At 41.1% G+C, this 14,661-nt stretch overlaps 1 protein-coding gene across 1 annotated transcript in view; it reads right to left on the bottom strand.

Annotated features, from left to right (window-relative positions):
• The window catches only part of SCG5 (secretogranin V), a 28,590-nt gene extending 13,929 nt beyond the window's left edge, over nt 1-14,661 (bottom strand). Inside the window, exons 1-2 of the mRNA XM_062576788.1 lie at nt 14,627-14,661; nt 13,325-13,557 (exon numbers count right to left, since the gene is read on the bottom strand). Coding sequence (XP_062432772.1) covers nt 13,325-13,538 — 214 coding nt within the window. The 5' untranslated portion in view covers nt 13,539-13,557; nt 14,627-14,661. The remainder of the gene's footprint in view (nt 1-13,324; nt 13,558-14,626) is intronic.

Here is a 14,661-nt window from a genome sequence, read left to right as displayed (position 1 = left end):
TTGCCTTTGCCAAGTACGGGCTTCCATGAAGGTTTCGGGAACCAAGTACAGCCCACTTTCCTTCTATTTCTTTCTACAAATATTTATCTGCTCCAGTGCATGTATTACTGGCCAAATGCATCTAAATGCTAAAGCCCAGCTGTCTGAGTTTTCTAACTACTATTTTACAGTATTCTTTTGAATTTAAGACAAATAAAAACTTAGTTTCAAATAAGCTTATTTTCTCTGCCATAAAATAAACACCACACATCCTGCAGCAACAGCTAATACTATTACTGAGTCCCGAGAAGGTTGTGTGACAGCAGAACAATGTTTTTTAAAACCCTGTATAATGAAGGATAACAAAATACATTCAACACAGAAATTCTACTGACAAGGAATGAGAGGAAAAAGAACTTGAGAGGGTGGAAAAATGTGAGTTAAAGAGTGAATGCAGACACAACCATATGGGTAAACAGCATGGTCATTGCAGTATCACCAAATAGTCTCCAAATTTTCATAGATCTAAAAGATCAAAATAAAACTTCTGAACATGAAAGCTGCATCAGAAAAATCATTCAAATACTCCTGTCCAGACTTATAAATAAATACTGCTACCATAAGTTTGCATGTTTGATGTGGCTAGGCATCATGAGCTAGCATAGTCACTTTCAAAAATTGCTAACATAAGGTAGTCTTCACAAATTATGTACCCATTTCTACATTTAGAAGTGGCAGTTGAGTCAAATTGACTAGATTTCACAGTAAACAATTGGGAGCTGACTTTATGGCACCAGCAGCAAGTTAGTCTATAAGCACATATATTCCAATTTATTTACATGATAGACTAAAATCTGATTAAAATGCTAATTTTTCCTCCTCGAATACAAGTTTCTTATTCTGTAGTGCAATGTTTGAGGAAAGTTTTACAGATGTGTAACAAACACAAAAAGAAATACGAGGTTTTCTCTTGCAGCTGACCATGACTTCTTACTGAAACTGAAATATAGTTACACACACTATCACTTCATTATACACTTATAGACCATAGCGAACACAGAGATGATGCTTGTAAGAACAGTACAGATTCACGAAAAATGCTATAGTGATGAGATTAAAAAGAGCTGTCTTGTGATACCCAATGTAGAGCATAAAATATTTCTTCTGTACAGAGCTCCCGCATATGAAGATTGATTGCATATTTGTACGTAAAAACATCAGGTTATGATTCTGCTGTAAACCACATAATCAATACGTGTTTGTATACCCTATATACATCGTGGTTCACTGTGGGACAATCCATCAGATACAAGCGTATCTGCACTCGGGCTTGGTGCAGACCTCTTGGCACCAAAGCTTCATCCATAAAGAAAACAGAGGTACTTAGCAGGCTCCAGCGTGCTATATATACATGTAAGTTTAAACTGACTGCCAAGAATTCCCTTGACTGAGTACAAAACAATCTTTTTATATTAATATAAAGGATCGTTTCCTTGAGGTATAAATGTTCAGGATTGTTTAAGGGTTTTTCCTTTCTTTCCATAAGAACTGGAGATGATAGCACCTGCTCTGGTGCCATAATTTTGCACGCTCCAGTGATTTAATAGTGTTAGCAAAGCTCGTTCCTTGTAAACTGTGATAAATAGTGCACTCAGTATAGACTGCAATAGTAAAAATAAAATGCTGTGACTATACCAAATAGGGGTATTATGTACAGTATTTCACAAATTGCATTAGTTTTGGTGTTGTAATGTTACTGATTTGAAGAAACAGAGTAGGATTATATATACTGCAGCTACTAAGTCAATACTGTGATACAAAAATATATACGGTCATCTAAAAAGACAGCACAAGATGAGTCTCTTGAACCCAGACGAGACCTTGAGGCACAAACAGAGCAAACAGGACTGAATATTGGGGAACCTGCCATCATTCCCTATCAAAGGGAAGCATGAGAGATACCATCGTTAAATCATCTGAAACTGCTCCAGCCAAAACCTGCAGGAACAGGACAGAGAGCAATCCTTTACTGAGAAGGGATGAGATAGCTAAATTCATGTTTTTCCCATCTCTGCTTGCTTGCTGTACGAACTGGCTTCTGTGTGCCACATACAAGCAAAAAAACACAGCTCCCTTCCAGGTGCAGGATATTTGTGTGAGCACGGGCTTATTTTATTTCCCTCTGCAGCACAAAGAGCTATTGGTTTAGGTCTTCTAGATTGAAGTCAATATTCCATAATTAAACTTTGGATTTCATTTGAACTGCTACATACATGTGTCATCTTCTGGCCTCGGTATAAATGAAAATAAAAATGAAACAACATGTCTCCCTCTCTCCCCCCCATAATTCTGGAAGGGTCTTTAATCATTTCAAAAAACTGTCTTATCACAGTTTAGAGATACTGGGAACTGACTGTAAATTTAAAGTATGCACATTTTAGTTCTTTTCTCTGTAAAAGCAACACTGTCTCTGCAGGTGCGAGGACATCACAACCCCTCTGCTCTAAACCAGCACCAAGAGCAACTAGTCTCCTGCCAGTTTTGATTTCTGCCCTGATATGACACCATCCAGTGTCAGTCCACTGAAGTTCGAGTTGCTGCTACCCATGTGCGGGTAGCAGAAACCACAAGTGAAACAAGCCTGCTGGCGGGAGCAATCCTCCACATCGATCGTGCGAGACAACTCCAAGGCAAATCTGCCTCTCAGTCTAAGCAGAACAGGCTTCCACCTCCTCCTCTGGATAGGGTTACCCCTTCTACAGCTTCAGGGCAGAGGTGACTTGGCCAATCTTAGAAAGGAGAAACAAAATAAAACAGAACACGAATGTTAGTTGTGCATGAATAAATCACAGATCCCAAATTAAAGCCCGTTAACTTTAAACTCACGTTAGCGGTCTGAGTTTTCATATTTTTGCTCTTAAATGTCACGGAGCAGATCCTTAGCGTCCGAGCCTTTCCCAGCAGCAGAGAGGAACAGCAGCCCTGAGGAAGAGCTGCACCTCTTACAATCTTGAGCTCCGCAAACATGAAGGCCAACGTGAGCTGCAAGGGAAGACTGGAATATCCTTTCCCACTTGTGCAACAATCCTGGGGGAGCCAGTGCCAGCAAGAGATGTAGTGTATCAAAAATCCGGCTGACATGCCCCTTTTTGCTGTATTTCTCGCACGATGCTAGGAGGTGACAAGTATGGAAATGCTAGGCTGGAGAAGAAATCTCCACATGGGGGGATTCTTCTGGCAGCTCTTTGTGGCTGCCTTGAATTTCACTAGACATGCAAAGGGACCTTTGCTGCCTGAAAAGCTCTATCAGAGGGTATCCAAGGCTGGTCTCCAAGATCTGCATGTATATTAGCTCTCTGCTGTAAGTCAGTTCATGAAATGGAAACAGATAGCAATACGAGATGCAAAACCGTCTTCACTACCTTGCAAAATGTTTTGTTAATCTAAACTATTGGTCCTTATCACATTTTCCAGTGTGTCGTTCTCTGGTACAGAGATGTGCTTTTTCCTTTCACTGTGACATCCTTTCCATGCTATCCTGGATTAAGCATTTCTGTCACAGTCACTCTTCAGTATCTGCCTTTCCTGTGTCACCACCACATTCAAAAGCGATGCCTCACCCCTAGTCAAAGGCAAGTTGGCCACTATGCCTCCTACAGGAGTATCTTTATGTGGTACCACATGCACTATATTCTTTTTTCCTTTCATTTATCAGCTGCAAGATTCCCCATCATGCAATATAATTAATTCAAATTGTCCCAAAATCTTGACTGCAAAAATGGAAATAATATGTTTTCATTACCCTTTCAAACATCGCTATAAGTTTGGCAATCTCAACGTCATTCTTCCCTCCTGCATCTTCAGCTAGCTTCATCCTAGAGAATCTTACTCTTCTCTGTTGCTGTGATTGCGTCAGGTCAGGAAATGAGGGGCACACAATAAATTATAAATTCTCAGGTTTTGTCTGTTCCACAGAAGCTGCTAAATAGGTGAATAAGGAAGGGAATATGCTGGAGAAAGAGCAGAGAAGAACCAAGAATGGAAAAATGCAAACACAGCCAATTTTAATAGCCCATTCAATAGCAAGTCTGGGGAAACCCACGAAAACAACTACTCGTAGACAAGTATTCCTGATTCCAGACTCAGCTTCTATCTCTTAGTGGCATAAAGTTTCTTAAAACTGGAGATTAATTTTTCTTTTCTTTGCAGGGGGAAAAATTCCTTTCAGTGTGTTTTTTAAAGTTTTAAGCACACTTGTCACATAATTACTGACCTTGTTTTCAGTGAATGATTTAATTTTTATCCCATATTGCTAACAGCACAAATACTTAGGATATGAAATGCTTTTCTTGTGAAAAGGTTAGGACCAAAGCAATGCCCGTGCGCCTCTTACAAAGAGCTCCTAACAGTAACGTCCATGCCATCGTTATTCGGTATTCGAATTGCGCACACAGTGAAGAAAGCAGCAGCACTCCTGCTGACAGCACACAAGCAATCCCTCACGTCTCCCTTGGTCGAACAGTGCTGTCACGGAGTCTAATAATTTGCCTTTCAGTCTAAGCAGAAAGCTTTCCCATCTCACTTGCAGATAAGGGTATTCCTTTTACGAGCACAGCACAAGCTGTAGGCTGCAGCAACAGCCACCTTTTCTCACACTGACTTCCAGCTACTAGGCATCAGCAGAGTCACGGAAAAGCACGTCCAGCAAACAGCATGCGCCTGTACCTGCCTGATGATCATCTTGCTAATGGCCACGTGTGCAGTACGTGGCGTTGTGAGCCAAGGCAACCAAAGAAGCTGGTGACCTACTTTATCCCATGAGGGATGGGTCATTATTTGAATCCTACAAATGCAAATATACCAACGAAAAACTGGAGCACTTTATTCACTGGCATTGGCCAATCCAAACAGCCCATCAATGCCAACAAACTCATAGAAAAGTACTTCTTTCATGCCTGTAATATGAAGCATGGAGGTACCAGAATTGCCTAAAGGAGGTCCATATTTTCCATGTACTGTTTTGCTGTACTTCACGAAGTTTATCACTTCTTTTTTTTCATGCACACTGCTCAAAGCCCCCAGATGGTTCTTTATCACATTTAATAGCTTTGCACTTCTGTCTGACAAGTGCCACCAGCGCAAACTTTCTCATCCCCCCGAACAATTACATCTTGACGAACTGCAGTGTGAGGTTACCAGGGTCCCAGGTCTCCGCTTTGGTGAGCTGGGATAACCTCACAACTCTAGAAACAGCAGCTTTAAAACTTCTGCTGGCACAGTCTGAATCAAGACAAGGGTTCCCGTGCACTTGAATGGAAGTGTAGGCACAGGAGAGTGGTGAGATGAAGAGCCCTGTGGCATAAGGCGAGGCTGAATGCTGCTCTTTGGCACTGCAGAGCAGTGCGGTGCTACCCTGACGTACTGAAAATCCCAAGGGGGAGAAACTTGCCTCTTCCTCCCCTCTGCTCAGTGGTGGAGCACACTCTTCTTCTTCATTCCCCAAGCAGCTGTGAGGACACTGCTGAAAGCACTCACAGAATCATGGAATGGTTGAGGTTGGAAGGGACCTCTGGAGATCACTCCCCATGCGAAGACCTCTGGAGAGTGCCAGAGGTCCTATCTTCTGCTCGCTACACAAGCAAGAATCGTTTCTTTGTCTAGACTTTTAAAATATCTTTTCATACAATCAAATAACCTAAAAAAAAACCTTTTTCCTATGGGAAGTTGATTTAAAACTCAGATGGGAGCAAGGAATGAGCATGATTCAGAGAACAATTATGAAAAGGTGTAAATCCTGTTAGATGATCCCAACGACTCATTTTATTCATGTGAAAGGTAAGCAAAGAAAAATTGTTAGAAAACAAGAGCTCCTCTTAATTTGGTCAGTCTTCACTGGCAGAGTTTGAAATACTTATGGACCACATTTCATTGCTAGATAAAATTTTACAATTTCCCATGAAATTTCTATATATAATCTGCCGAAATTAGAAAGTAGAAGTATTATAAAATGATGCAGCAGCTATCCTATTCCATCTCCTCAGGTTTCTTACCTCTCTAATCAGTTTATTTTCCTCTGCTCTCACACAGAAAAAAATAATTTGGGATTTAAATGTGTATCTAAGCCCATTTTAATTAATTAATCACTTTTTGGTACATGAGAATCTACTTAATTCTAACCCTTACAGACCCGCCACCTTTCTTCCATGAGAAAATCCCATCTCACTCTCCTTCCTCCTCTGATAGCATCTCTTAAACATGGCTTTACGAACAGCACCAAGAGCCTATACCATGTTACAGCTGGTCACCAAGTTAGCGAGAAGGTTTAACAGCTGGAGTCACTTTGCTTCTCTGGGCAGCACCCAGGCGTTGGGGGATTTGCCCCCGCTCTCCTCGACACACGGAGCAGGCAGGCAGAGCGCCCGTGCAGCTGCGCAGGGCTGGGTATTCCAGGACATGGCAATTCCCTGAACTTTGCAGGGGCAGAGCCCACTGCGGCAACACCCGCTGCCGTCGCTATGCGAGCGAGCAGCCCTTGCTTCTCGAGACGGCTGTCAAACCCTTTGAGATAACACAAAGCCACCTCCACGCAGCAACTCAGACAACAACGGCTGCATGCTGGTTACTCAGAGCTTGCCGTGTCCTACAAGCTCATACAGAGGCAAGGATATTACAGGTCAAATTTTCAAAACACAGCCTTTAAAATAAAGAACAAAAACTCACACAAGCTCATGTACTCCTGCATGCAGAGGTACAGATAAAACCTATTTCACAGGTGATTTCCTCCCATAGCTGTGCCGTATCATCTATTCTGATGAAGAAAATTCGCTAACCCAGCACTGTCATTTGCTTCTTAACTTTTAAATTCAGGAATCAGCATTCTAAACTGCCTCTCTTACAACATCCATCACCAGCTGGTACTCAAATTCTGGCTACATTGGACATTACAATTTGGAAAAAAAAAAAAAAATAAGAAAATGGCAGGCATTTTTAGTAAGGCCTATAAAAACCCAGATGTCCACCACATCAATGTATTAAAAAATGTAGTCCTACCCTTTTCATTTCATGTTTCAGATCTGTGATGTCCACACTAAATTTGGAAACTATATTTGCTGAGCTTTTCCAGTAATTTGCCAAAAACCCCTGAAAGTAGACTGGTAGAACGATGTCGGGGGTTGATTTTGTTTGTTAAACGTCCGGCCCCTAACACACCATTTGATTAAAGTCACATGTGCCTCAACAAAAGCAGCCCCACCGCAAAAATAACTTTACGTTTTAACTGCAGCAGGACTTTCTCTACAGAACCGATGCAATAACCCCAATCCCCAGGGATCGCGCGCTCGCCTGGCGCTGGCCTGACGCTACCTGAAGCGGCCCGAACGGCTGCGGGAGGTCCGCCCCAGCCCGCCGGCGCCCTGCATCTCTGTCCATGGAGGCAACTTCTCAGCGCCCAACGAAGACGAAACGTCTCAGGAGAGCACACGCCAGCCCAAAGCCAAAGGAGCACAGAGGCCACTTCTGCATCCACAGGTGCACTTGCAAGCAAAAACATTGGCAGCTTTCTAGCAAGGAGACTATCCTGTCCTTGCAGGAAAAGCTTAGCAGTCTTGCTGGACAGATGGCTGGACAGACAAACTGGATGTCTCAGTTTTCTTATTACAAATATGTAAACAGAAGAGTTATTAAACAGACATTATTAGCATATATGAGTAATCTGCATATATTTTTCTAAAAGTAGATTTCATGCAAAATGCTCTTTGTACAGAATCTGCACTCATAAGTAATTAACCACTAGTTGTTGGTTAAAAAAAAAAAAAAAAAAAAAAAAATCCAGAGTCTTGATTTTCCAGAATCTGATCAATTTTCCAGACTGATCATCTCTCAACCAGGCAAACCATAACTACCTTTTTCCTAAAACACAAACAGGTATCTACTTCCCTCCAAACATAAATAAAATTAACCAACCAAATCAAACCAAAAAACCCTGAGATGCTTTTTGTTGCATTAAGTTATAAAGGAGGTAAAATGCTTTCTTAATGGAAACATAAGATGACGACGTTTTCAAAATTTTTTATGTTATGAAGTAAGGGCTTTAAACAGTCCGAGCTGAGCTGTTGGTGCCCCCATGTGTCTGAGAGAGATTTTACAGTTCTCCTATGCATGGTAGGGCGAGGGAAGGAAAGGGAAGGAATTGGCACAAATTTAACACTTGTAATAGAGTATTTGCATGCAAAAAGACATGTGGCCTCTTGCTACCTAAACTCTTTATCAGGCCAAAGAAACAACTTGTGTGATTTTGAAATGCTGAAGATATTTGTCCACATAACATCTATGTTACATTTTGGATACAACACGTTATTTTATCATCTTTTGTTCTCTGTTAACACAGATGCAACCCTGTTGCTCTCAATGGGAAACCTGAATATAGCACAGTGGTACTTGTGTAGTATTTTAGTAACAAATAAAAACAATAAGTACCAACACTCAGTTTACTGTGGCTAACTCCTATTTTGCTTTTTTCTGATCGCGTAGGATGTTTGGCGTGGGCTGCGTTAAATGCAACGCTCCATCTGCTGGCTGAGGTGGACAAGCGCGCCGCATTAGACAGGCAAGTCGCATCTTGTGACACATTTATCAGGTGAAGCTTCTTGTTTTCGCTCTGCTGCCAGATCTCTGGCGGAAGAAGGGTTCACGCTGCCTTACAGCGAGCGTCTCCGAGCGGGAAGCGGCTCCTGCTGCCGGCGCACAGGTTTGTCTCTCTCCTTTGGTTACCTACAGCCTGCAGCTCACCGTCGTTTCTTGGTAGGCTGAACTATCACACATCTCCTAGACTCTATTCCTATTTTAGCAGATCAGCCTGAGATAACACACAGGTAAGCTGACAAATGCAAGGAGTAGGAAAAGAAAGCAGAAACATGTCTTTAAAGATTTTAACACGAGCCGAAGCAGTGACTTCCCCTTTCTATCAGTGAGCTCCATATTTTTTTCTATGCATCAATAACAAAACTATCTGGTCACTCAGGAAAGAAACACATGCTGGATAAGCACATTTCTCCAAAAGTGTCCATGCTTCAGCTGTCCTTGCTAAACAGTAAGTTTGCATGTTCAGTTGACTACTGCCAAGTCAGTCCCAAATTTTTGGAGGGAGAGAAAAAAAAAATAAATAGAGACCTTATGTAGTTTGTTGCAATACATTCCGATGGTTTGTTAGTGCTTAAGCCCAAATGTGATGATTATCGTTAGAAAAAAATGAAGGTAGCAGAGATGGAAAATGAGTATAATTAGGAAATCTGCTTAAGAGCTAACGGCAATAGTATTTTTGTTATGTACAAAATTAAGATTTTATTCAGCTGGGAAAAGTCTGTTATAATAATCACTCAGAAATTTGCAAACATTTCATTACAATATGGCAGCTAGTATAAACATGACGATATCATGGCAGCTTAAGAATTTGTTTCCAAAATCCAAAGCTAAGGAACTTATTTTTTTCTTGACAACATTTCATTTGAAAATGTGTATACACTGGATGAAATTTTGACCTTTGCAAAATTCAGTGGCAGCTTTGGAATCCTGGTGCTGCTGAAGCTGACTGCACCCATGCTACCAACACTGCTCCAGGTCTGCAGCAGATCCCTCTGGGTAACTTCGGACAAAAAAAAAATGGTAAGAAAAGCATTCTGTTCAAAACAAATTCTCTGTAGAAAAATCCTAAAATTATCTAGCTGTGATTGGTAAAGTTTCTTATTCTGAATGCAACATCTGGTCAAAATGGGAGACAGATGCGCTCCAGAACAGTCAGTGGGCTGGTGGTAAGGACACGGTATGGGCACATGAACCAGCTTGTGTCTACTCAGGTCGTTGCAAACTACATTCTGCAAAATGGATGGAAGTCAACACTATTGGTGGCTCAACATTTCTCATAAATCTGAGATTTTCATACCCATCTCCACTCTCCACTAGTTTCAGACAAAAAAAAATGTCCCAGTGAAAACAGAGCCTCGGGGGAGTAGTTAGTGATTACCATCTACTATGATGATTTTTAGTCCGAAAAAAACTATTTCACTCTGACTCATTTCAATCCCTGCCTTGGCACTCAAACTGAAAAGAAAACTTCTGTTTGCTACTTATTAAATTTATATCGCTTCTTCTCTTATTGTTAAACCTTCTCTCTTCTATTATTTTGTAGATTTTTAAGTTTTTGCATACACAATTATTAGCCAGCAGTAATTATGCAGCTATGCTGGGGGTAGCTTACACACAAATCCTTAAGAAGCTACAAGGCTGCACTGATGTAACCTAGAAACGCGTGAAGTTATTTTTTTTCCTACAGCTCACCCATAAATCACTTATTGTTCACATGTATCACATGGGAAACATTAATTACAAGTCTTCTCTCTGCCAATGCATAGAAAATACGACTGTCAGCCTGCACCTGGGTTTCCGACAGGGCTTCTCTGCTTAAACACGATACCGTGTCCTGTGCTGCTCAGTCACCTCCTCGCACAGTGGCCAAGGAGTAGCTGATACCCGGGCGCGTTGCGAGAGTTCGGCACGAGTTTGGTTCTCTGCAACAGAGACTGCGAGTTCCTGTCTCTGAGAAAACTCTGTTTCTGTATCACGTGACGGTTTCACAGCAAAGAAGATCCAAAGCCCCAAACCAAACGAAAAAGCCAGTTCAGAAAGGTCGCAGTACTTTGACAGCATCGGGCACTTCGTTCCCTGTGCCCACGGCACGGCAATGCCTCGCGGAGTCCGTCGGGAGCGCCGGTCTCCTGGCAAAAACCGATTAGCAAGCAGACAGCAGGGGAAACAGCCAAAAAATGCAATTTTTCCGACAAATACTTGAATGAGTAAGTATAACGCATAGAAACCTCTCACAAAAGCAAGTATTTTGAATAAATGTTTTGCTGTGCTTTTTTTAAACAGTTGTTTCCAAAGCACTGACACGTACTATGAGCTTAACCCCGTGTACATTTTTTCCTCAATTTAGCAAATGTAAGAAATAGACAATAACCTGAAGCACTCTCGTTGATATATAATATATACTGGCATATTATAATCAGTTATTGGTATATTAAATTGTGAAGTCTTTAAAAATGTAAATAGTTAAAATCACTGATGGAAAATGCAATGCTAGTTTTTTGAATTAGCTATATGTAATTCATGTTCTATATTTAAAAACAAACTCAAAGCAAAACCTACTGAATTATGCTCTTTTTTTAAAGTAGGATCAGAAAGTATTATGTATACTGACAACACATCAAATTAATTTTGTGGTTGTAAACAACACTTTCAAAATGTTCAGATTTTCTTTTTGAATCTGTATTTTATCTGCACAGAGACAGATACACATGTCACCACTGAAACCAAAGAAAGAGCAAGTGATCTTTATCTGAAAAACCTAGAAGACTTTACAAGAAGAAATGTTTGACATGAAGATGTGATTTGCATGTCTATTTTAACACTGTTTGATATTGTTCATCTCAGAAGGTTTCGCTTTTGTAGAGATTTCTTGATAGGCTGTTAAATACCCGTGGTAAATTAAATAAATCCATATCTGATCAAGAGATTAATGTTAAATAGAATTCATAAGCTGGATTTACTACCTTCCAGTTTTACTCTATGTACAGAAGGTATATCTATATATGAGTGCTTTATTAAAAAAAAAAAAAATCAAAAGTTCATCCATCCTGCTTTTTGTGGTAAATCGTATGGATGACTGGAAAACTAGCATTGTTCTGGTCTCACAAGCACCAGAAGAGTTTCAGGATTTAAGAGAAGAAATTCTTAATCTGTTTTTGCTATCATTGTAATTAAAAAGTAATGGCAAACAGCTAAGAAAAATATTTCTTTGTTAGAGGTCCAGATTTCCTCATATTTTCATTAAAGGCTCATACACAATTAGTCTGTCTTTCAAAAAAAAAGATATAAAAAAAAAATCAGGGATCAGAAACCTGTTATTCCTTACACATGTAAGGGGGGAAAAAAAAAAGAAAAGAAGAAAGTCTGGAGAAAAGAGGGAGACGGAGACTAAAATTACTCACCTCTGCCAGTCTGTGCTGATTTCACTACATGTACACATTCATAAAGAAGCAAGGGAAGGTACAGACCAATTTTTTCTCTATAAGCCTAATCACGGCCTTTTAAGGCTGCAGAAGAACAATGTGTCCACAAACATTTCTTCAGAAGATGCATAAACTTGGGTCCACAATTATCTTGTAGAAATGCATATTCAGTTTTATTCTCCTCTTTAGCTGACATTAAGGCAACATTTTCTCTTTGACATTTTTTAGCTCTGAATGTGGACAAAGTGAAGCACAAGGACTTACCATGAACTTTAAAGACTTAGTACACTATGTGATATTGGTCTCATCATGAGAAAGAAAAGGGCTGGAATTTTCTGCTCTGTTTTTATGTTTGCATGTTAACTAAAGTATTCAGAATTACATATATTCAACCATTTACTAAAACCTCAAAATAAAAGCAAGTACATTACAACTCAAACAACAATACATTCTGCAACATCACTTTCATACCCTAATATTCAAGCCAGATATTTTCAGAAAGTTTGTATAGTTATAAAAGATTCTGATTCCATGGAAATTTTACTCACACAAAGTAAGATATGGAGTACTGGCCACAGAAAGGAAGAGAAGCCCAGAGCATTCAGCAAAGTAAGACAGTTTTGAGGTGCTACTTCAGAATACAGTGAGAGCAGCAATGCCCTGTTCCAGCTCGCCTTGGCTTCTGGTGGACCCATCATTTTCCCACCATTTGCAACCCTGCTCCTACACGACTGAACCTCTCCCACAGAGAGCTGCAGAGTCCTGGAGCACATAGGAAAACCCCCCTGCAAGACTCCCTTTCATCTTGCATGAGAGGGCAAACATTCGAGCTCTTCTGGTCCACAAATATTTCCAAAAATCCATGAGTCTTTGGCTCTATAGCTCGTGTTTGTTTTATACCAATGAACAAGGAGGTAAGTGGATGGTCCTCTGTATACTGCAGCATAATATACATGTATATACACATGTGCACACATAACATAGGGGAAAGATTTGGCACAACAACGCTGTTCTGAGTTACTGTAAAGATACCATGACGACTTTCACTAAAAGCCAGTACTTCCAAACATCACCTCTTCTCAGGCCAGAATCATTATTTTAAGGAAGGTAAAGAATGGATGATGATTTTAAAACAAAGATCAGCCAACAACAGCCTGAAGAATCCCATAAATTTAAGACCAGGATATCCGTACATATACCCACAACAATTATCTGCAGGCTAAGATTTACCAAAGAACTAGTTACTGATAAATTCATTATAATTCAGAGTTTAAATGAACTACCTTCAATGCTCTGTGGACCAACCAAGTTCATAGCCTGGTGTGCTGGATACTCTACTCGGGGTCTGGCAATGCCCAGTTGTTCCATGACTCCATGGAGAAGCCTCTGAATATCTGCTTCAGAAACCCTGTCGGGGGTCCTAGGGCCATGACTAAAAGCTGAAGCCAATCCAAAGACCAGCAGAAATGCCACGTTGCAAAGCAAGGTAGTTGCCATTCTGGAAGCCACCTCTCACCTGTGAAGAAAGAAAAAAATTTGGTTATGAACGATAGGAGAAAAACCCCTGTATGCACACTGGAAGTAACTCTGCTGATCTCACTGTGATCACAGCACAACCCCCAGCATCAGCTGGAAAGGTGTGGGGTGGAAGAAAGCGGTGTGGGGTGGAAGAAAGCGGCGTGGGGAGGCTCTTCCTTTCTAAAAGGTAAGGGAGGAGGAGACGGAAATCGCTTGCATTTGCTCGTAACATTTATTAACCAATCTCTCTCTGCAAACAAAATGGATCCACTGATTCACTTAATGAAATACATATCCCCTCCTCCCCATCTGTTTATCATATCATTTTATAAAGGTCTGGGTTGAACACAGAGAATTCTTCGGATAGAAGCTGCGTTTTCCAAGCACTGACCGAAAAATGGAAGCACAAGAAACTGCTGAACAAGCTGCCCAATATTTTTATTTCTCCTTTGGACAGGAAGTTATGTGCTCTTTATGCATCACCTTCCCCACCTGAAGCAACGAGCTTTCATTTGCTCCCTTCGAATACCTTCCACTAAATGGCTGCTCTGTGCACTTTAAATAGGCACAAAATCCAAGAGCCACCACGAGCTATTCCTTTTACAAGGCTGGGTTTTAATCAGGTTGTTTCTGACAGCTTGTTCTGCCCTCACGTGATACAATAATCAATGCGCACATCTTCCATCCCCCCCCCCGAGCCCAAATAGCCCATTTTCTACCTTGAAACACCTACACATCTACCTGATTTCTCCAAACCAGCCATTTAAAGCTGTTCCACCGTTACCACAGCCTCACACAATGCACCTTAAAATGACCTCGGGGCAGAAATGGCAGAAAAATCCTCGTAAACACAACGCTGGCAAGACGCCGCTTTCCGCCCCTGCGCAGCCCCACCACGCCGCGCAGCTCCGCGCTATCACCCCCCATAGGAGACACCTGCGCGCGACGTGACCCATCTTTGTGCTCAGAGGAAAAAAATGTCGCTTTTCTTTTTCTTTTTCTTTTTTTTTTTTTTAATCACTTAACATAAACAAGCAGGAATTTCCCCCTCCCCCGCCTCAAATTACCCGCCGAGCAGCTCACCCCCGTCCGCCGCCGCCCT

Source organism: Rhea pennata, chromosome 5 (genome assembly GCF_028389875.1).
Source record: "Rhea pennata isolate bPtePen1 chromosome 5, bPtePen1.pri, whole genome shotgun sequence".
Lineage (NCBI taxonomy): Eukaryota > Metazoa > Chordata > Aves > Rheiformes > Rheidae > Rhea > Rhea pennata.
This window is presented reverse-complemented; position numbering and strand designations above follow the sequence as displayed.